The sequence below is a fragment of the Primulina eburnea genome, chromosome 15, assembly GCF_022965805.1.
Source record: "Primulina eburnea isolate SZY01 chromosome 15, ASM2296580v1, whole genome shotgun sequence".
In the NCBI taxonomy this organism is placed as follows: domain Eukaryota; kingdom Viridiplantae; phylum Streptophyta; class Magnoliopsida; order Lamiales; family Gesneriaceae; genus Primulina; species Primulina eburnea.
The window spans coordinates 15,322,890-15,345,455 of NC_133115.1; the positions used below are offsets into that span (position 1 = coordinate 15,322,890).

The window sequence follows — 22,566 nt, forward strand, 5'->3', positions numbered from 1 at the left end:
CTCATAAACAACAGTCTCTTTAAAACCGTTGTCTATTATATATCCACGACAACGGTTTTTAAAAATGTTGTCTATGACTGTTTTTTTGGGCTACGACAACGGTTTGTATATATGTGTTTTGTAAAGGGTCAAAGACAATGGTTTGTTTAAACCGTTAAAGCTAATCTTGCCCAAAATTTTCCTGTCACGAGTGACTTTGTCGCTAGTACAATGACAATAAAATACCGACTGTCGTGCCAAATTTTAAACATGGCTTCAGAACATCAATACATGAAAATTAAATATTTTTTCATCTGGAACCAACGTTTATTTTTCGTGCTCCCTTAATTTTTTTGTTTTTACGAGTCAGGCTCCTTAACTCCATATCGTGCCGGCCGTGAAATTCTTTATAGGACGGTCGTAGATGTTAACATTAATTTTGGAAAGTCACGTATTATTCTTAAAACATTTATGTATTTTTCTTCCAAAAATCCATATCAACATCCTCGTCTATCATATATAAAATTATCATCAAATACGTGAACTTCAATAAAAAAAAAGACCATAAATTAAAAAAAAAATGTCAAATACATGACAAAAAATTCAAATGCATCGGATCTCGCCAATATAGCTTCCTATAGTTTTCGTTACCGATCAACAACATTAAAAATGAAAATAATGCAAGTTATGAACCTGAAAATTTAAATTATAAAGAACAAAAATAGGAAACAGTGTAATTAAAAAACCAAAAACGTATTTATTCAAAAAAAATTAAGAAAGTAAAAAATTTCAATGTTGATATATAGGATTGCAAGAAACTTTTTAACTTTTCGATTCTGTCTAGCAAGCTAGCTAGCACCAAATCATCATGCCTCATTTCTCTCCAAAATTCCAGAGAAGAAATTCTTCTCTGCCATCATTAACATGATCCCATCCAAGGTCTTCATGGTTATAGTACGGAATAGTTGGTGAATAACATGCATGAAGGTCCATATTTTCTATATTAAGCCCCCATTCCCCACACACTTTCTCGGTCACAGTTCCTTTTCCCTTCATGTCTTCATCAATGGCAGTTGTGTCTTCTTCATCTCCTTTATCGCTGAGGCCACCTTCCAAAAACTGCTCGACATGCATTACAACCTCGTCATCTACGGCGCCCCACTGCCAGAAATCCTCTCCTTCTTTTACTTCATTAGGCGACGGTGACAACTCGGAACCATGCAACCATCTCGTACTGCTGGTATTTACTCCTCCTGCTTCTTTGTTTTCAAAAGGGTCTGGCGGGTACCAGTCTTTATCTTCTGGCATTCTGTGGAATTGATCACTTCCGCTATTATTCGCATTTTTCTGATTATCCACATCAGTTGCAATATCGTGAGAATCGGCATTCTTGGCTGCATACGACGACTTCTTCGGTGCTGCCCATTTCTTGTATGCGCTAGTCAAAATCTTTATCAGATCTGCCTCAGTGAGTGCACCGATGGACCCATACCGATATATTCTCCTGCTTAGATGAGAATTCCAATAATTCTTTATCTCATTGTCCGTCCTTCCCGGCAAACGGCTAGCTATAAGAGACCACCTACGCACAAAATTTAGTTTCGTTTATCAGAAATACATCAAATCAAGTAGATTGAGAATGATTGATTTTCATATCGTGTGAAACTGCTGGCTTCATGCCCCTACCAAAGTGTAGCTTCTTTCAACGTTGACGTACATTTTCTCAAATTTTTTGGCTTGAGTTTCGTTGAGGGTAAAAAGGCCCACACACACACACACACACATACACACACACATATATATAATCCTTGTCTTTTAATATATAATTCGAAATATAAGTGTTTTGTATTTCTAGACTTGTTTGACCCAATCTAATCTTGACATTTATCCTACATAATTTGTTTTTTGTATTTATCCCTAAAATAAAGTATCTTAGATTTTAATAGAGTTTTATTCATATTAAACTCTTGTTTCCATGTTTTTAAGATTGGTTGTATGGGAAGATAATGAGGTCAAGATATTGATAAAGTATATAAACGACATATTCAAAAAAGAACGGAGCGCAGCTGCTGGAGTTTTTCTCCGAGCATACATAGAGTTCAAAGTTGAAGTTTTCGTGTGAAGAATTTGTGTGATTGATTCACATACTTTCCGTGTTGCTAATTGGTGTTGACGACACTCAAGAACAACACTGTGTGAAGTTTTGGGTGAAGAGTGATTTCGTTTGGTCTTAAGCAATAAGTTTTTGTTTTATGCATCAAGTATTTGGTTTTAGTTTTTGATGCATTTTAATCTTTGGAGTGTCAAACAATTTGGTTTTGTTAATCTCACTAGTAATGTTTTGTGTAAACAATTTATATATTTTTCTAGTGAATTTTTGTCACGAAACATTATACAAGTATTCGTACTTGTGCATAATTTAAATCTGGTTTTTATTTATAAAAGTTATATTTGTGTGTTAAATAATTAATTTTTGCTGCATGTTGTGTGCTTATGTTGACAACGCTAGAGCACAATACAAATTTCTGATACACACACTTTATTTTATTTTCTGTCTGTTTATGATCAACAACACCCTTTCAAGTGGTATCAGAGCCAACGCTTGACATACTAAGTGATTGATTTGGTTTACTATTGTTTTTACAAGAAATATAACGATAGCTCAATGAGCACAATGGCTTCAATTGCTGTCTTTATACCACCGGTCTTGGATGGATCGAATTACGTGTTTTGGACAGTCAAGATGAGGATGTACATAAATTCCATCGTGGAAAGACCTTGGCAACGGGTTCTAGATGGTTGGTCACCACCTAGAATTATTGATGTAGATGGTGACGGTCGAGCTAAACCTGAGAGTAAATGGTCTAATGATGAGGTTCACACATCAAATTTCAACTCAAAGACACTCGATGTCATCTTTACCTGTGTTGATGTCAACATGTTCAGCCTTATTATCAATTGCACATATGCCAAAGATGCTTGGGACGTTCTCCAAAAACACTGCGAAGGATCAGAAAGTGTTCGTAAAACTAAACTGAGGATGATGACCTCCTAATTTGAGAGCCTTATGATGGAAGAAAATGAGACCATTGTTGAGTATGATTGAAGAATTCGGGGCATAGCTAATGAAACTTTTAGTCTCATTGACCCTTTGTCTAATGAAATGCTTGTCATCAAGGCATTGAGATCCCTTCCAGAACGGTTTAACATCAAGATATGTTCCATTGATGACTCAAAGGACACGTTTATATTGAATCTGGATGATTTGATACCCTCACGACGTTTGAGATGAATTTAGATCTACAAAGAAAAGATAAAGGGAAGGTCATTGCATTACAAGCTTCTGATTACTCTTTCAACAATCTAATTCAGGAAGCAAATGAATCTCATCTCGGTGAGGAGACAATCTCCTTGATTACTGAGAAATTTGGTGATTACTTGAAGAGGATGAGAGACAAAAAGAAAATTATGCAACCACCGAAATCTTTTTTGGCCCTTCTGACAAAAATAAATTGTATACACCTTCTCAAGAGTATTTTAAACCAATAAATGAAGTGATGGCTCGACCAGAAACTAAAATATTGGATTTGGTACAGTGCAGAGAATGTTCTGGATATGGGCATTATGCATATGAGTGTGCCAATTGATTGTGCAGAAATAAAAGCATGGCAGTTTCCTTGAGAGATGACAATTCTGATGAATAACTTGAATCCTATAAAGGAGATGATTTCACCTCTATGTCTGCCATTTTGAAGAATATACGCAAACTGCAAGTCAATCAACTTGTTGTTGCCACTAGTGTTGCAACACCGAGCCGCAACATCATCTCGAAGTCACTATGCCTTAATGTCAAATATCTTGGGAACTCAGACTGTGGAGAAATCCAGGAATATGATTAAGAAGAGATTACTATAGGGACTGTCCAGATGATGTATTAAGAGACGTATGATGATTGGCTCAAAAGAAGTAAGACAAATTCAATACTTTCAAAAGAAAATACAGAGTTAAAAAGTTGTTTTTCTCGAATTGAAATCTTATTGAGTAGAACGGATCTTGAACTTTGTAAAGTAGAGGATGATATTGAGAAAGCCTCAAAAACTCTTAAAAAATTCAACTCAAGTTAATCAAAGCTTGATTCAATACTAACAATGGGAAAGGATAGCAAAACTGGTCTTGGATATGTTGAAAGCATATATGAACATGGTGAATCTTCCAACTCCGGATCAAAATCAACTATGTTAGCAAAGGGAAGTGAAGGCAATTCGGTCCCTTTAATATTTGACCCTACTGTGAAGAATCTGCCAACCTCAAAGCTAGTCTCAGAACAAAGGTCGAAACAAATAAGAGTTTCTTCGTCTCATTTGAAAGTTTATCCTCCAATGAAGATTTCACAAACCAAGAAGCCATTGTCAACTTCTAAACGAAAGCGAAGAAAGCGACAGTTTATCTGTCATTACTTTCATAAGCCTGGGCACATCAAGTACTACTTCTACAAACTAAGAGATGACTATCTGAATTGGCAATCAAATTGGTGTTGCACAAGGTGTTCCACAATACCAAGCACAACACCGCAGTCATAAATTCTTTCACAAAGAAAATATGGATACCCAAAACTTTTATTTGATGCAATATCATTTATACTTCTTTAAAAACTAACATTTCAGGTGCATGGTACTTTGACAGTGAGTGCTCACGCCACATAACTGGATCTAAAGAACACATCACGCATTATGTTGAAGTAAAAAGTTGGCGTGTAACCTATTGTGATGGTGCCAAAGGGAGAATTTTAGGGAAAGGAATCTTGAATGTTGATGGGCTTCTTGGACTCCACAATATTCTACAGGTGAAGGACTTAATTCGAACTTAATAAGCATAAGTCAAGTTTGTGATGATGATTTGCATTTTAGGTTCAACAAAAATAATTGTGAAGTTTTAAATGATGCCAATGTTTGTGTAATGTCAGATGCTCGGTATGATGACAATTGCTGTCAATTAGGAAAAGGTGATGATTGTCTAAGTGCCAAGGTAAGTGATTTGGACCTATGACATTAAAAATTAGGACATGTGAGCTTCAAGACCTTGAAGAATCTAAGTAAGTTTGATGTTGTGAGAGGTATGCCGAATTTAAATTCAGGTAAAGCATTTATTGTGGTTCGTGTCAGAGAGGTAAACAAACTCGTGTTGCGCACCTGGTGTTGCAACACTTTGGAACAACACGGTGCCTTGAATTCTTGCACATGGTTCTAATGGGTCCAATGGATGTTGAAAGCTTTGGTGGTAAGAAATATTCGTTTGTTTGTGTAGATGATTTTTCTCGTTTTACTTAGGTAATTTTTAATAAAGAAAAATCTGATACTTTTGCATTTTTTAAGAAATTTCATGCTATACTAACCAATTTTCATGAAGTGAGGGTGGTTAAAATTTGAACTGAACATGGTAAAGAGTTCAAAATTTCTCATTTTACTTATTTGTGCGATAAGAAAGGTATCACTCATGAATTTTCAGCTCCAAAGACCCCTCAACAAAACGGCATAGCTGAAAGGAAAAATCGAACCCTTCAAAAAATGGCTCGGGTCATGCTAATTTCCCAAAATGTGTTAAATGCTTCTGGGCAGAAGCTTTAAACACTGTATGTCACATTTCCAACCATATATTTTTAAGGAATGGATCAACCATGACATCCTATGAAATCCTCATGGAAAGGAAACCGAACATTAAAAAACTTTCATATCTTTGGTTGTGTTTGCTATGTTTTAAATGATCGAGATAATCTTGCAAAATTCGATTCCATAAGTAATAAATTCCTTTTTCTTGGATATTCAATGAAAAGTCGGTCTTGTCGTGTGTTTAATTTGAGAACTATGACAACTATTGAGTCAATTAATGTTGTGTTTGATGATTTTGCAGACCTAATAGGAAAAACAAAGGAGGATGCTACTGAAGGACTGTTGGATGTAAGTGAGCCACTGACCAGAAATGATGTTGAGTCTGGTCTTGAGACCAGTGAGGCAACACCCAGCACAACACCACCACTGTGTCGCACATAAACACTAGAGAATGAGGACAATGATGACGAGGTTAATAATGAAGGAAAGGATATTCCAAGCAAGATTCAGAAGAACCACTCATCATCACAGATCATTGGTGAAGTGCATGATGATGTTCAAACAAGAAAGAAAGAAAAAGTGAACTACCGCAAAATGATTGGATTAGTCTGCATGAGCTCCACATTTTCTCAGGTAAGTCACTCTTGTTTTGTATCTCACATTGAACTTAAGAACATTCATGATGTATTAAAAGACGAATTCTGGGTCAATGCAATGAATGAAGAACTTAAACAATTTGTGCGCAATTATGTATGGGATTTGGTTCCTATACTATCGAATACTAAAGTTATTGGAACAAAATGAGATTTTCAAAAATAAAATAGATGAATCGGGTAACATCGTTCGAAACAAGGCTCGGTTGGTAGCTCAAGGGTATACACAGGTTGAGGGGGTGGATATTGATGAAATTTTCGCTCCTGTAGCCCGAATTGAGTCATCCGACTACTGCTTGCCATAGCATGCCACATGCACATCAAATTGTATCAAACGAACGTAAAGAGTACTTTTTTAAATGGAATTTTAATGATGAAGCATATGTGAGTCCATCAATGATTTGATGTTCCACATCGCATGGACTGTGTGTACAAGCTGAAGAAGGCTCTATATAGACTTAAACAGACTCCACGAGCATGGTATGGTAACTTGGTTGATTATTTGATCAACTTGGGCTTTAAACGAGGTGAGGTTGATAAAACCCTCTTTATTCAAAAATTGAAGCATGATATTTTGATTTTCCAAGTTTATGTAGATGACATTATCTTTGATGGTTCATCACAAAAACTTGTTGATAAATTTTTTGAGTGTATGTCATTGCAATTTGAAATGAGCATGGTAAAATAGTTGAATTTCTTCCTTGAATTGCAAGTTAAATAAATCATAATGGTATATTTCTGTGTCAATCCAAGTATGCTAAGAATCTGGTTAAAAATTTTTCAAATGACGATGCTAAACACATGAGAACTCCCATGGGGTCTAGTTAAAAACTGTCTAAAGATGATGTTGTCGATGGTGTTGACAACACCATGTGTCGTAGCATCATCGATAGTCTTTTGTACCTAATTGCTACACGACCCGATATTATGTTGTGTGTTTGTGTACTAGGTACCAAACAAATCCAAAAATATCATACTTAAAAGCTGTGAAACGTATCTTAGAAACATTACAGGTACACGAAAGTTAGGGTTGTGATACACACAAGATACAAACAAAAATTTGGTAGGTTTTTCTGATGCTGACTGGGCCGAAGAGCTAGATGATAGAAAGAGCACATTGGGTGGGTGTTTCTACCTAGGGAATAACCTTATATCTTGGTAAAGTAAGAAGCAAAATTGTGTGTCCCTATCCACAGCTGAGTCTGATAATGTAGTAGTTGTTAGTTGTTGCTCACAACTTGTTTGGATGAATCAAATGATTGAGGAGTATGTTTTTCACATTGACATCTTGGCTGTAGATTGTGACAACTCCAGTGATATAGACATTTCTAGAATCATGTTTAACACTTTCGAGCAAAACACATAGACCTAATACATCACTTTATTCAAGATTTGGTTGAAAAATGCATAATTCGACTGGAATTTTTTAAGACTGAAAACCAGCTGGCTGATATATTCACGAAATATTTAGACCTTGAGAGATTTTCCGATCTTTGGAAGTCTCTCAGCATGTGCGTACAATAATCACACACCCATGTTGTCATTGGTGTTGCAAACATCAGTGACAACACCATTCATGCATGCATAATTTTAGGATGCTAGACATACTTCATAATCAAAATCAAGATATTTTAGTGTGTAATGTGTACAATTGATGGCAATCTCCAAAGTGTGCACCATGGTAGAGATCAGTTTTCCAATCAAGGTTTGTAGGTTTTGTATGCTCAATCATCAAATAATTGATGAATCTTGAGATCTCCTTGATCATGTCTAATATGAAAATGGTGACTTGAAAAACTTGATAAGTTTGGTGAAAAACAAAAAAGATTAAGAAAAGAAAAATAATCAGATTAGAAGAAAATGGAAAAAACTACCTAGAAGAGTCCTTTGAAGATCGTTCTTCTAGTGTAGAAGTTAACACACTTCTATATTAAAATAGAGATGGAAAAGCTATCTACAGGAGTTATTTGAAGACCGTTCTTCTAGTGTGGGAGCTACTATGTCTAAACCAAAACATTTTTGTGGAAGTAATGACTCATAACTAGTGGTGTTGCACGGTGGTGTTGCCAACACCAAGATCAAACACAACACAACTTATAAACTGCCTGACATTTCCATAATTCATCATATTGTAGGAATATTTAGGACATGCATATGGTTTTTTGTTCCGTGAATTCATCATGTACAGAGTCATGTCAGTATCTGATCTATGACAGATGATAAAAACCTTGGTCACCCAGATTTTTAATTTTTGTGTCTGCTTTTTTCAGTGGCTTATAATCGACGTGGATTCTAACTAGACAATCTTCTGGAATCGTCGTAACAAAAGTTTGAATCAAATTTACCGTTTGATTTAGGGTAAAACCGTGATTAGTGTTTCGGGTAAATTTCAGAATTATTACCGTTAGGGTTGGGGGAGTCTGTTACAGGAGTGTGATAATTACGTTTTTTTTACTGTTTTACTATCTGTTTATTTATGCTGAAATTTTTTGCATCAAAATTACTTTACTGATTCAAGATTTTGCTCCCTTCTTCTTTGCATAATCGCACCTTCCCTGAAATTCATGTGTTAAATCTCTTTCTTTCTTGTTTAATCTTACAGATGGGCGACAATCAATTCGACCCATTAGATATATGGAGTAAGATGGTTGCCAGCCATGATGTTTCACCCAATGTGGAAACACCGTCCTGAACACCACCAATAGCACACCCACTGAGAATCCGCTACAGATGGTTTTTGGTGCGCGGAGGCCATCCCACTGGAAATTATCGCTCTAGGTAAACGTGGTAATTAATGGGACATCGAAAATCCACCGGATTACGAGGCCTATCGGAGGGTTTTTCCCCCTCAACTTATGCTGAGGCACTCTAAACGAAAAGAAGGGTATGGCCCTGATTTTACTCCAGCGAAGAAACCTCGGGTCTCCTCTTTCACTACAAATTTTATGGATCCCGATTTCTCTTTAGGGATGATTCTAATGATGAAGATTTTGAACTGGTGGCTCTCCCGAAACTAATTGTTGCCGAGAATCCGTCGAGTTCATTTCCTGCAAGGCGAAGTAATGTGTGTGCCTCCTCTGATAATGAACAAACACTAGTTGACATCCTCTCAAGTTTAAAGATGGAAAAAATTGGAAAGCAAGTAGAGTATGAGTTTGATGATGAGCCTGACCAGGAAATGGCTCAGGAATTTGAAGAGAATCATCCAGGTTCTGCCTCCAGTTTCTCCTATGCCTCTGATTTTGAGAGTGAAGAACTCTTGAAGCAGAGTCCTCTGATGAAGACTTTGAACCAACCGCAGAAGAGACTGATGCTGTTACTAATCATATTGCCGCTTGTGCTGGTAACACCATGGACGACACCATCATTGAAGATTATGATCTATCTACTTCCTTATCCAACGCCTTTTGCTCTAAAGATGTTGTAGCCAGATGATATTTCTATGTAGATAGGGAGTTTGTCAACGAGAGGAATATCTATATCGACGTCTATGAAAGGAACAATCTGATCTGCTTCCTCACAACTCGAGGATTGCTCGCAACAGTGACGTGTGTCATGCCCTACCCAAAGAGGACCTTAAGAGAATTTTATTGCAATCTCACCGCTCCTGTCGGAGATGTGAACTATGTCCGGTTCGAACGAGTGTTTGTTCAGGATGCTATTTGCCGATTCTTCACTGGTATTATGAACTACTACTACCGGACTCCTTCTGTTGCTGAAGACCTTCCTTCTGCTGATACTGATACATCACGATTGTGCTGACTGGTGCTGTCATCTCCAAATTTCCAGTCTGATTGCACCGAATTGCTGCTACAAGTTTGACAACTTTTTACTCTGTTCTCCACAAGACGACGATTAAAAATTGGACAATGTCGTCCAATATGACAGTCGCGACACGCTCGCAAGAGTTTATCTTGTATGCCATTGGAACATGTGGTGGATTTAACTTTGGCAACCTTGTGTTTCAGACTGTCTTGCAGTTTTCCAAAGATGGACTGAATTCCACTCGACTTCCATTGCCATCTCCCATCTAGAGAATTCTAGAGTCGCAAGGCTTTGTCAAGGAAGATGATGAACACATGATAGACATAAAGGAGTCGTTGAAAATTACCCCATCTTATTTCAAAGGAAATCGCAAACTATATCTTCCTTGGTCTGCAGCTGGTGTTGCCACTGATGTTAGCAACATTGCTTCGTACTCCACCACAACACTGCAGGGTTATCTTCTAGTGTCTCCTTCTATTTTTGCAGGCTCAAATAGATTTTGGGTTGAAGCAGATCCAGAATGCTAAGGAATTGATCACACACCATGAAGATCAGATTGTCGAGTACAGGTTTCTCCTGTATGTGGCAGCCCATTTTGGACACAAATGGGTAGTAATAACAACAACTAATGCTGATAAAGATAAATCTAATGATGCATAAGCTGCAGCAAAGGATGCCGATGACTGATTGGTTTTGTTTTTTTTGTCATGGTTTATTTTTTTTCATTGTTGGTTTTGTCTCATTTTCTAGTTGTTTAGAGCGTGAGTGTGTTATGTGCAGGTTGTGCTCCAGGTGTTATAAAACTGTAACGCACAGACATTCGCATGCATATGATGTAAGGTAATGATTATGATTAAGTATGGTCATTATTACTTTTATGGTTTATTATGATGAACGTTTGGGATATGCTATGTAATGGTGCTGGTTTATGGCTTCAAAATATGATATGAATGGTATTGAATGATTTAGAATGGAACCGAGAATGGATGGGTAGAATAGAAAGTTGATCCTTAGTCAAATAAGTAATGGAAGTGCTAAAACGGTATGAAACTGTGGCAGTAGTTGTAGTTTTTAGCTTAATGTTTTGTATATTGATCCAAATGATGTGAGGCCACTTTCATTAAGAAGATAAGACATAAGGCTATAACTTTGTTATTTTGGGTTTTGTCCAAATCATTGTGGAAGTCTAGCTAAAAGCGCCCCGAAGTGTGTCGTGTGTATCGTCGTTCCTCCAGTGACACATGTTGGGAGATTGAGCATAACTTTTTACTCAGACCTCCAAATAGTCTGAAATTTGGAGGGATTCAAGTTAAGACATAGAGCTACAACTGTCTAGTTTACCATTTTTCCAAATTATGAAGGTAAAAGGCGTTTCGGAAGCTATCTTTGACGAGGCTATGCGCAGAGTAGCACGCCGGGACAGCAGGTGCCGCGCTAGGGCGGTATAGTTTGAGCGCCCCAGCGCCCCTGGCACTGAAATTTTGGGTTTCGGACAGTAAGTTCCGCGCTAGGGCGGTAAAACTTGACCGCCCCAGCGCCCTGTTCAGTGGAAAAGCAGTGTTTTGGGAGAATTAAGGTATAAAATCGGTTGAGACACAACTTTTCCTCATTTCTCTTCTTTTCTTTCTCTTCACCAACGATTCCAAGCTAGGGTTATGCATTCTCTTCTTATCCTTTCTTTCAATCAAGCAATTAATCTTCAATCCGGAGTTGGAACTTCATCTTTTTAGCAAAAGGAGCAAAGGTAAGTGAATTTCTTCTTGTTCTTGAGTTATTGAAGATGGTGGAGTTAGGATTGATAGTTGTGATAGATGTATTGGGTTAAATGGTCATCTAATGTTGTTATTTTGGTGTTGATGGTTAGTTATTGGGTTTATTATTGTAGGATCACCATCAAGGTTTAGGAAACCAAGTGCTCCAAGTGTTAGTAAGTGGAATCATTTCTTCAATGCATCACATGATCCTATATGTATGTGTTTTGATGATTTTATGATGTTAACTCCTTTCAAATTCCATTCATGATATATATATATATATATATATATATATATATATATATATATATATATATATGTAAATATGTATATATGGTAGTGCAATTATATGCATTTTGAATGAAAGGAGTTAAACTTTTCAAGATGCCTCTAATGTGTTTGATAAAATGCTTGAATGAAGTTTTATATGATTGAATGATTGGATTGATAGTGATAGTAGCGGTGTTGCCTCTGGCAATTCTAAATCCGTAATGTAATTGGCCAATTAACGATGAAAACATGTGCTCTCTTATAAGATGCATTTTATGCAGAGGTATGTGTCCCTCCTATAAGATTCGTTTTTACGAAGAGGGTTAGCAATGAATGAACTATCTTATAAGAACTATCAATTCTTCAGTTAATCAATGAAATGAATATCATCCCTATGTATTGTTGTATTATGATTCTTGACGGATGATATTAGTGATGATTTGGCATTTTTGAAATGAGATGGATAATGTTTTCAAGAAAATGAAGTTGAGGCTATTCATTTTATGTTTTTTGAACAAAAATTATATATATGTACCTTGTTAGTATTGATTCCATTTGCTGAGTTTTAGACTCACTCCAGTTACGTTCATGTGATGCAGGCACAGGTAAGAAAGACTGATCATCCCTGAGTTGTCGAAGCGAGAGAAGGGAATATGCCAAACTTTGAAGATTTCAAATGGATGTTATTTTTGTTATGTCAAGCTTTTGGGTAGTTTAGAAAACACTGAAAATCTTGTTTTGCGCTTTGGTTTTGGCAATATGTGTAGATACTTTACTTACTGGTATCTGATGTATATGAAAATTTTTTGCTTTTGTATTATGTGTTGTTTGAGACAGGTGGCATGCCCTATTTACGGGGAGATGCTGTCCAAATTTTTTTTAGATTAACACATTTTCTCCAAATATATTTTAAAGCTTCCGCATTAATTGTGCATTTTATTCACGAGTGTTACATTTAGTGGTATTAGAGCCGAGATTTTCGGACCAATGATTTGGCATATGACTTTCTCTGCTGTCGACAATTCGGTATGTATGTACCTGCATCATTTGATATAATATGGACGTGTAGCCTCAATAATTATGATATGTTATGTATGGAAATGGTTTTAAACTAATATTATCATAGGATCATGCCGCCTAAGCGTAAAGCATCAGAAGGGGAGGATAGTTCATCATCTAGAGTGGTTGGGGAATTTAGCAAGTTACTGAAAGAACAGGCCAAAGTACACGGCGAGCAAATCCAGCAGCTCTTGCGAATGCAGAATGCAGGGCGAGGGAGAGAGAGAGAGAGAGAGAGGGAGAGAGCAAGTGAGGCCCGAGCCCAGTAGTGAAGGCGCATTCGAAAGATTTCGTAAGATGAAGCCACCAGAATTTGATGGTAGCACTGATCCCATGGTTGACTTGGAATGGGTCAAAGCTGTGGAGGCTATATATGATTATCTTCAGTTTCAAGATATAGATCGAGTCAGCTGTGCCATTTTTCTACTGACCAAGACGGCGAGGATTTGGTGGGATTCCACCAAGATATCAGTTAATGTCTCGGCACTCAAGTGGCAGGAGTTTAAAGATTTATTCTACGACAAATATTTTCCTCGAGATGTTCGAAGTCAGAAAGTGAAGGAATTTCTAGAACTGAAGCAAGGAAATATGTCAATGCAAGAGTATATTCTCAAATTCGAAGAGGGGTGTCAGTTTGCCCCATATCTGGCCAGCAATGACATCGAAAAGGGCGAGCATTTTCTTAGAGGTGTCCGGGCTGAAATTAAAAGAGACGTTCGAATGTCTAAAGCTGCTTCATATAAAGAGATTGTTGAAAAAGCAAGGATGGTCGAGCAGGACGAGAAGGAAATTGAAAGAGAAAGACAATTGAAGCGCCAAGATTTTTCTACTAAAGGCCAAGGATCTGGATGGAAAGGTAAGGGCAAGTTCAGAGGCAAAGAAAAAGATGAGCATCGACCGAAAGCTCCTATACCACTGCCTACATATGATCGACCTGTATGTCCAAAATGTGGCAAAATGCATACAGGTGAGTGATTGGTTGGAAGTAATCGATGCTTTCGTTGTGGAGGTGCTGGACATGTTATCAAAAATTGTCCAGTGAAAGGTGAGAAAGGGAAAGATAGAGTTAAAGGCAGAATCTTCATTATGACCAAAGAAGGCGCAAATCCTGAGTCTTCTGTTATATCATGTACTATCTTAATTTCAGGCAAGGCCGCTATTACATTGATTGACACTAGTGCTACACATTCCTTTATGTCAGAAATTTTCTTGCGCTCTTTGAATGTTGTTCCATCTTGTGAACCACTTCACTATAGTATTTTGTTGCCATCGAGAGACGAATTATGGCCTTCTAGTATTCTTAAAGGTTGTACAGTGCAAGTAAATGAGAAAATATATTTTGCTGATCTTATTATTATTCCCATGGTGGCGTTTGATGTTATTTTGGGAATGGACTGGCTATCGTCATATCGTGCCGTTGTTGACTGCGTGGCTAAAACAGTGCGATTTCCTGCAGAAGTTGATGATAGCGAGATTTTCCAGAGTTCAGGTCTTTCGCTTGACACTTCTTATATTTCTTGTCTCAAAGCTCATGAAATGTTATCAAAGGGGTGTCATGGGTTTTTAGCTGCTGTGATAGAATTGAATACTGAGATGAAGATTGAGTTGAATGAGACTGAGGTAGTTCGGGATTTTCCTGACGTATTTGCGGATGATGTGCCTGGATTGCCACCTGACCGTGAGTTGAGTTTGTGATTGACTTGGTTCCAGGTACTGCTCCGATTTCAAAAGCTCCTCACCGAATGGCCCCGACTGAAATGAAGGAGCTGAAGAATCAGTTGCAAGATCTATTAGACAAATGTTTTATTCGTCCGAGTTCTTCTCCGTGGGGAGCTCTGGTTTTATTTGTCAAAAAGAAAGATGGATCTTTGCGGTTGTGCATTGATTACAGAGAGATCAACAAAGCCACGATCAAGAATAAATATCCATTGCCGAGGATTGATGATCTCTTTGATCAGCTACAGGGAGCGACAGTGTTTTCAAAGATCGACCTGCGTTCTGGTTATTATCAGCTGAAAGTTAGGGAAGTCGACGTCCCTAAAACTACATTCAGAACCAGGTACGGCCATTATGAGTTCTTAGTCATGTCATTTGGGTTGACGAACGCTCCGTCTGTCTTCATGGACCTAATGAACCGGGTCTTCAAGCCATATCTGGATAGCTTCGTTATCGTTTTCATTGACGATATCCTGATTTATTCCAAGACTCGGGAACTCCATGCCGAGCATCTCAGAACTGTGTTGCAGTTATTAAGGGAAAAGCAGTTATACGCAAAGTTGAAAAAGTGTGAATTCTGGTTGGAGCAGGTATCATTTCTAGGCCATATCGTTTCGAGAGAAGGTATTGCAGTGGATCCTATGAAGATTGAAGCGATTAAGCAATGGCCTATTCCGACAACAGTCTCCGAGGTGCGTAGCTTTCTTGGTTTGGCAGGTTATTATCGACGTTTTATTGCCAATTTTTCAAAAATAGCCCTGCCATTAACCAATCTGACGAGGAAACCAGTGAAGTTTGAGTGGACAAACGATTGCCAGCACGGATTTCAAGTGTTAAAAGACAAGTTGACATCAGCCCCTATCCTAGCACTTCCGTGTGGTGCTGAAGATTTTATTGTTTACACTGATGCGTCAAAGATGGGACTTGGAGCCGTACTGATGCAGCGTGGGAAAGTAATCGCTTATTCTTCTCGTCAGTTAAAGGATTACGAAAAGAATTATCCCACCCACGATCTTGAGTTGGCTGCAGTGGTCTTTGCATTGAAAATATGGAGGCATTATCTGTATGGCGAGAAATGTGAAGTTTTCACAGACCATAAGAGCTTGAAATATCTATTCTCTCAGAAGGAACTCAATATGCGACAGAGGAGGTGGTTAGAACTTGTTAAAGATTATGATGTGACCATTAGCTACCACCCAGGTAAAGCAAACGTCGTTGCAGATGCTTTGAGCCGCAAGTCAGTTTCTTCTTTGAGCTCATTGATTCAGAAAGCCGTTGCTATTGGATCTTCAGAGGAGCGAGATCGCTATGGTAGAGCAAGGAACCATCGCTAGACTTTCACCTTTGGTTATTCGACCTACGTTGACAGATAGGATACGACGGGAGCAACCTAATGACAATCAGTTGATGAAATTGCGATATAAAGCTAATGAGAAAGGAAATACAGAGTTTGCGATGAACACTGATGATTTGTTAACGTTTAGAGGTCGGTTATGTGTTCCCAGTGGTGATGACATTCGACGAGATGTTTTGACAGAAGCTCATACCGCGCCATACTCGATACATCCAGGTAGCACCAAGATGTATCAGGATCTCCGACGTCTCTACTGGAGGCCAGGTATGAAAAGTGATATCGCAAAATTCATATCCGAATGTCTAACATGTCAGCAGGTAAAGATTGAGCATCAAAGACCTGCTGGAACTTTGCAATCCCTCCCAATAACTCAGTGGAAGTGGGAGCACACCACCATGGACTTCGTAACGGGACTTCCAAGAACACCAAAGGGTTACAACTCCATCTGGGTTATTGTTGACAGGTTAACCAAGTCGGCTCATTTTCTTCCAGTCAAGACGACGTTTACAATGAACAAGTATGCTGAAGTTTATGTAGCTGAGATTGTGAGACTTCATGATGTTCCTGTGTCAATTGTATCTGACCGTGACCCGAGGTTTACTTCCGAATTTTGGAAGAGCTTGCACAAAGCCTTGGGCACAAGGTTGGCTTTTAGCACAGCTTATCATCCTCAGAGTGACGGGTAGTCAGAGAGGGTGATTCAGATTCTTGAAGATATGCTACGAGCATGCACGATTGATTTTCCTGGTAGTTGGGATTCTAAATTGCCACTTGCGGAATTTACTTATAACAATAGTTATCAGGCGACGATTGGCATGGCACCATACGAGGCATTGTATGGCAGAAAATGTAGGTCACCATTGAATTAAGATGAAGTCGGTGAAAGAAAGATGTTAGGACCAGAATTGGTTCAACAGACAGCTGATGTGATTACTTTAATCCAGGATAGAATGAAGACGGCCCAAACCAGACAGAAACGTTATGCCGATAACCGAAGAAGGCCTTTGGAATTTGAAGTTGGAGATCATGTATTTGTAAAAATTGCCCCTCTCAAAGGCATTATGAGATTTGGCAGGAAAGGAAAGCTGAGCCCAAGATTTATCGGCCCATTTGAAATTCTGGACAGGATAGGAGAAAGAGCATATCGTCTAGCCTTACCGCCGGATTTGGATAGAGTCCACAATGTATTTCACATCTCAATGCTCAGGAAGTACATCTCGAACCCTTCCCATGTTCTCAGACATGAAGCGTTGGATCTGATGCCGAACTTGACTTATCAAGAAGTACCAATCTAGATTTTAGATAACAAGGTTAAAGTACTAAGGAATAAGGAGATCGTCATTATCAAGATTCTTTGGCGTAATCAGTTGATTGAAGAAGCAACGTGGGAACCAGAGGAGGAAATGAAGCAGCGATATCCTAAGTTATTCGCACAGTAATGGCAATTTCGGGGACGAAATTTCTTAAGGAGGGGAGAATTGTAACGCCCAGACATTCGTATGCATATGATGTAAGGTAATGATTATGATTAAGTATGGTCATTATTACTTTTATGGTTTATTATGATGAACGTTTGGGATATGCTATGTAATGGTGCTGGTTTATGGCTTCAAAATATGATATGAATGGTATCGAATGATTTAGAATGAACCGAGAATGGATGGGTAGAATAGAAAGTTGATCCTTAGTCAAATAAATAATGGAAGTGCTAAAACGGTATGAAACTGTGGCAGTAGTTGTAGTTTTTAGCTTAATGTTTTGTATATTGATCCAAATGATGTGAGGCCACTTTCATTAAGAAGATAAGACATAAGGCTATAACTTTGTTATTTTGGGTTTTGTCCAAATCATTGTGGAAGTCTAGCTAAAAGCGCCCCGAAGTGTGTCGTGTGTATCGTCGTTCCTCCAGTGACACATGTTGGGAGATTGAGCATAAAGTTTTACTCAGACCTCCAAATGGTCTGAAATTTGGAGGGATTCAAGTTAAGACATAGAGCTACAACTGTCTAGTTTACCATTTTTCCAAATTATGAAGGTAAAAGGCGTTTCGGAAGCTATCTTTGACGAGGCTATGCGCAGAGAGCACGCCGGGACAGCAGGTGCCGCGCTAGGGCGGTATAGTTTGAGCGCCCCAGCGCCCCTGGCACTGAAATTTTGGGTTTCGGACAGTAAGTTCCGCGCTAGGGCGGTAAAACTTGACCGCCCCAGCGCCCTGTTCAGTGGAAAAGCGTGTTTTGGGAGAATTAAGGTATAAAATCGGTTGAGACACAACTTTTCCTCATTTCTCTTATTTTCTTTCTCTTCACCAACGATTCCAAGCTAGGGTTATGCATTCTCTTCTTATCCTTTCTTTCAATCAAGCAATTAATCTTCAATCCGGAGTTGGAACTTCATCTTTTTAGCAAAAGGAGCAAAGGTAAGTGAATTTCTTCTTGTTCTTGAGTTATTGAAGATGGTGGAGTTAGGATTGATAGTTGTGATAGATGTATTGGGTTAAATGGTCATCTAATGTTGTTATTTTGGTGTTGATGGTTAGTTATTTGGTTTATTATTGTAGGATCACCATCAAAGTTTAGGAAACCAAGTGCTCCAAGTGTTAGTAAGTGGAATCATTTCTTCAATGCATCACATGATCCTATATGTATGTGTTTTGATGATTTTATGATGTTAACTCCTTTCAAATTCCATTCATGATTTATATATATATATATATATATATATATATATATATATATATATAAAAATCATGAATGGAATTTGAAAGGAGTTACCATCAAAGTTTAGGAAACCAAGTGCTCCAAGTGTTAGTAAGTGGAATCATTTCTTCAATGCATCACATGATCCTATATGTATGTGTTTTGATGATTTTATGATGTTAACTCCTTTCAAATTCCATTCATGATTTATATATATATATATATATATATATATATATATATATATATATATATATATATATATATATATATCATGTGCATATAATTGCACTACCATATATACATATTTACATGCACATGATACATATATATGGTAGTGCAATTATATGCATTTTGAATGAAAGGAGTTAAACTTTTCAAGATGCCTCTAATGTGTTTGATAAAATGCTTGAATGAAGTTTTATATGATTGAATGATTTGATTGATAGTGATAGTAGCGGTGTTGCCTCTGGCAATTCTAAATCCGTAATGTAATTAGCCAATTAACGATGAAAACATGTGCTCTCTTATAAGATGCATTTTATGCAGAGGTACGTGTCCCTCCTATAAGATTCGTTTTTACGAAGAGGGTTAGCAATGAATGAACTATCTTATAAGAACTATCAATTCTTCAGTTAATCAATGAAATGAATATCATCCCTATGTATTGTTGTATTATGATTCTTGACGGATGATATTAGTGATGATTTGGCATTTATGAAATGAGATGGATAATGTTTTCAAGAGAATGAAGTTGAGGCTATTCATTTTATGTTTTTTAAACAAAAATTATATATATGTACCTTGTTAGTATTGATTCCATTTGCTGAGTTTTAGACTCACTCCAGTTACGTTCATGTGATGCAGGCACAGGTAAGAAAGACTGATCATCCCTGAGTTGTCTAAGCGAGAGAAGGGAATATGCCAAACTTTGAAGATTTCAAATGGATGTTATTTTTGTTATGTCAAGCTTTTGGGTAGTTTAGAAAACACTGAAAATCTTGTTTTGCGCTTTGGTTTTGGAAATATGTGTAGATACTTTACTTACTGGTATCTGATGTATATGAAAATCTTTTGCTTGTGTATTATGTGTTGTTTGAGACAGATGGCATTCCCTATTTACGGGGAGATGCTGTCCAAATTTTCTTTAGATTAACACATTTTCTCCAAATATATTTTAAAGCTTCCGCATTAATTGTGCATTTTAGTCACGAGTGTTACAAAAACTCTTTCTATATTCTGTGTTTTGCACTATGTTATGAACTCGTGTTGACAAGACTATCGACAACACATATCTCTCGAACTATGCTAACTTGTTTAATTCAGAAGGAGAATTTAAAATGAATCATTTATTGAGGGGGAGATACTCTTTTATTCAGGGAGAAATATTCTTTTGCTCAAGGGGACCTAAACTGACTGCGAAGATGATTATTTGTGTCGTTTTTGGGATGTTGTGTAAAGAAATGCAAAAAAATGGGAGATTGAAATGAATATTTTATTCATAAATAATCTTTGTCATTTATATAATTCGAAATATAAGTATTTTGCATTTCTAAAATTATTTGACCCAATCTAATCTTAGTATTTATCATACATAATTTGTTTTTGGTATTTATCCCTAAGATATAGTATCTTATATTTGAATATAGTTTTATTCCTATTAAACTCTTGTTTCATGTTTGTAGGATTGGTTTTATGAGAAGATAATTAGGTCAAGATATTGTTGAAGTATATATACGACATATTCAGAAAAGACGGAGCGCAGCTGCTGGAGTTTTTCTCTGAGCATACCTAGAGTTCAGAGTTGAAGATTTTCATGTGAAGAGTTTGTGTGATTGATTCACATACTTTCCGTATTGCTGATTGGTGTTGACAACACTCAAAAACAACACTGCGTGATGTGTTGGATGAAGAGTGGTTTCGTTTGGTTTTAAGCAATACGTTTTTGTTTTATGCATCTAATATTTGGTTTGCGTTTTTTATGTATTTTAATTCCTTGGAGTGTCAAAAAATTTGTTTTTGTTAATCTCATTAGTATTGTTTTGTGTAAATGATTTACATATTTTTAAGTGAATTTTTGCAACGAGGCATTGCACAAATACGAATACTTGTGCATAATTTAAATCTGGTGTTTATTTATTAAATTATATTTGTTTGTTAAATAATTAATTTCCGTGGGCAGCTATGTGAGCACCGTAAGGTAACGTCGACCTATTACATATACAATTTATCATATCCAATACATGGAAATCACCACAACTGTACCCACATTGGGTGCCCATAAGATCAAATCTTATATACATGCTGCATTTACATCAATTTACATAACACAAAAAAATTATTATAAAAATTCAATTTGTCAAAATCTCATTGTACATTAAATACAAAATCTCGTTATATAATAGCAAAATCTAGAAATATAATAGTTTTAAATATCGTTATAGAGATATATTGGTTGTACATCTAACATTATTATAAATTTTATGCACAAATTATAGAATATGTATGGAAAAACAAATGTTGTGTAAAGCTCAAAAAAAAAATTATTGAAACAATTATTTTGGATTCTTCAATCTATAATTCGACTGAGTTGGTGAAAAAGCCACCTGTCTATTAAATGACATTATTCTTATACTTTCATTTCATATGCTTTTCTTTTACTTTTTTCTTTTTCCTCCATGATTAAGCAAATCATTCGGCTAAATTCCTAGGTTATATTACGCGGATGCATGCTGAAGTAATGAGTGCCATGCACAGACCTTCCATCCCAAAGTTATCTGATTGATCTATTTGAACTTTATCCGGGCAGATTTTGGGTTGATCGACTTGTTAAATTTTCGGCTTTGGTCAATTCGATTTCATTTCGGTACACTAGATGTTAATTTTTTACTATTTTGGTCCAATTGTTGACCTGACATAAAGACATAAAGACAAGTCCATTATATTTAATATCGTGCCAACTATTTTCAAATATCATGTCAATATTTGTTAGACTAAGAATAATTTGAGCGAGTAAATGACCAAAATCAAATCGAGCACAACTTACCAAACCAATTTCCTTACTTTTCTTTTCCTGTAATAATATAAAAAAAATTTAAAGAGAGAGAACAAACTTATTTCCGAAGGTTTTGTGCAACTTGACAATGGTCTCTTCCTCTTCTTCACTGAAGTTTCCTCTCTTCACATCATCTCTCAGATAGTTCATCCACCTCAGCCTGCAACTCTTCCCACACCTCAACAAACCTAATTACCCAACAGATCAAACCAATCAGTGAGAAAATAAATGTGATTAAATCAAACGTAAACAACATGATCTTATCTTGCTAGACAATGTATATAAATTACAATTTACATGCACCCGTTATCGGCTTTTCATGCGTCTATGCATTCTTGTATGAAACTATAGACGATTTTGTACCGGCGTTCTTCGGTAGGGATCTCCAAGAACCCTCTGCATTTGCCTTGATGTAACTGATCAGTTTCTCATCTTCTTCTGCTGTCCATTTACCTTTATTTAATCCCGTCTTTTCGCAACACGGGGTTCTACCCATATCTCTTGGACAACTTCAGAAGAAGAAGAAGAAGAAGAAGATTGAGAGCTACTGCAGCACCACAGTATTTTTTAGGGTTTTCCCCAGAGATGAGGGAGTTATGCATTCAAGCCAACATGAGATGGAATTTTTGTTACGGGGATTTGTACACTGTACTAAGGAC

General features: G+C 37.0%; 1 protein-coding gene across 1 annotated transcript; it reads right to left on the reverse strand.

The window, feature by feature from the left end:
- Positions 1-836: 836 nt before the first annotated feature.
- On the reverse strand, positions 837-22,479 carry LOC140815247 (uncharacterized). The gene is made up of 3 exons (XM_073174369.1): positions 22,271-22,479; positions 21,966-22,095; positions 837-1,561 (listed from the first exon to the last, which is right to left on the reverse strand). The coding sequence occupies exons 1-3, from the start codon at positions 22,401-22,403 to the stop codon at positions 853-855; spliced, it is 972 nt and encodes a 323-aa protein (XP_073030470.1). The 5' UTR covers positions 22,404-22,479; the 3' UTR covers positions 837-852.
- Positions 22,480-22,566: the final 87 nt, after the last annotated feature.

What these genes read in the sequence shown, in the direction of transcription:
- LOC140815247 (XM_073174369.1), bottom strand. Translation starts at nt 22,403, where the DNA reads ATGGGTAGAACCCCGTGTTGCGAAAAGACGGGATTAAATAAAGGTAAA. An exon ending in ATCCCTACCGAAGAACGCCG is followed by an intron (nt 22,096 to 22,270) that starts GTACAAAATCGT and finishes TTGGGTAATTAG; the next exon opens with GTTTGTTGAGGTGTGGGAAG. An exon ending in CACAAAACCTTCGGAAATAA is followed by an intron (nt 1,562 to 21,965) that starts GTTTGTTCTCTC and finishes TTTTGTGCGTAG; the next exon opens with GTGGTCTCTTATAGCTAGCC.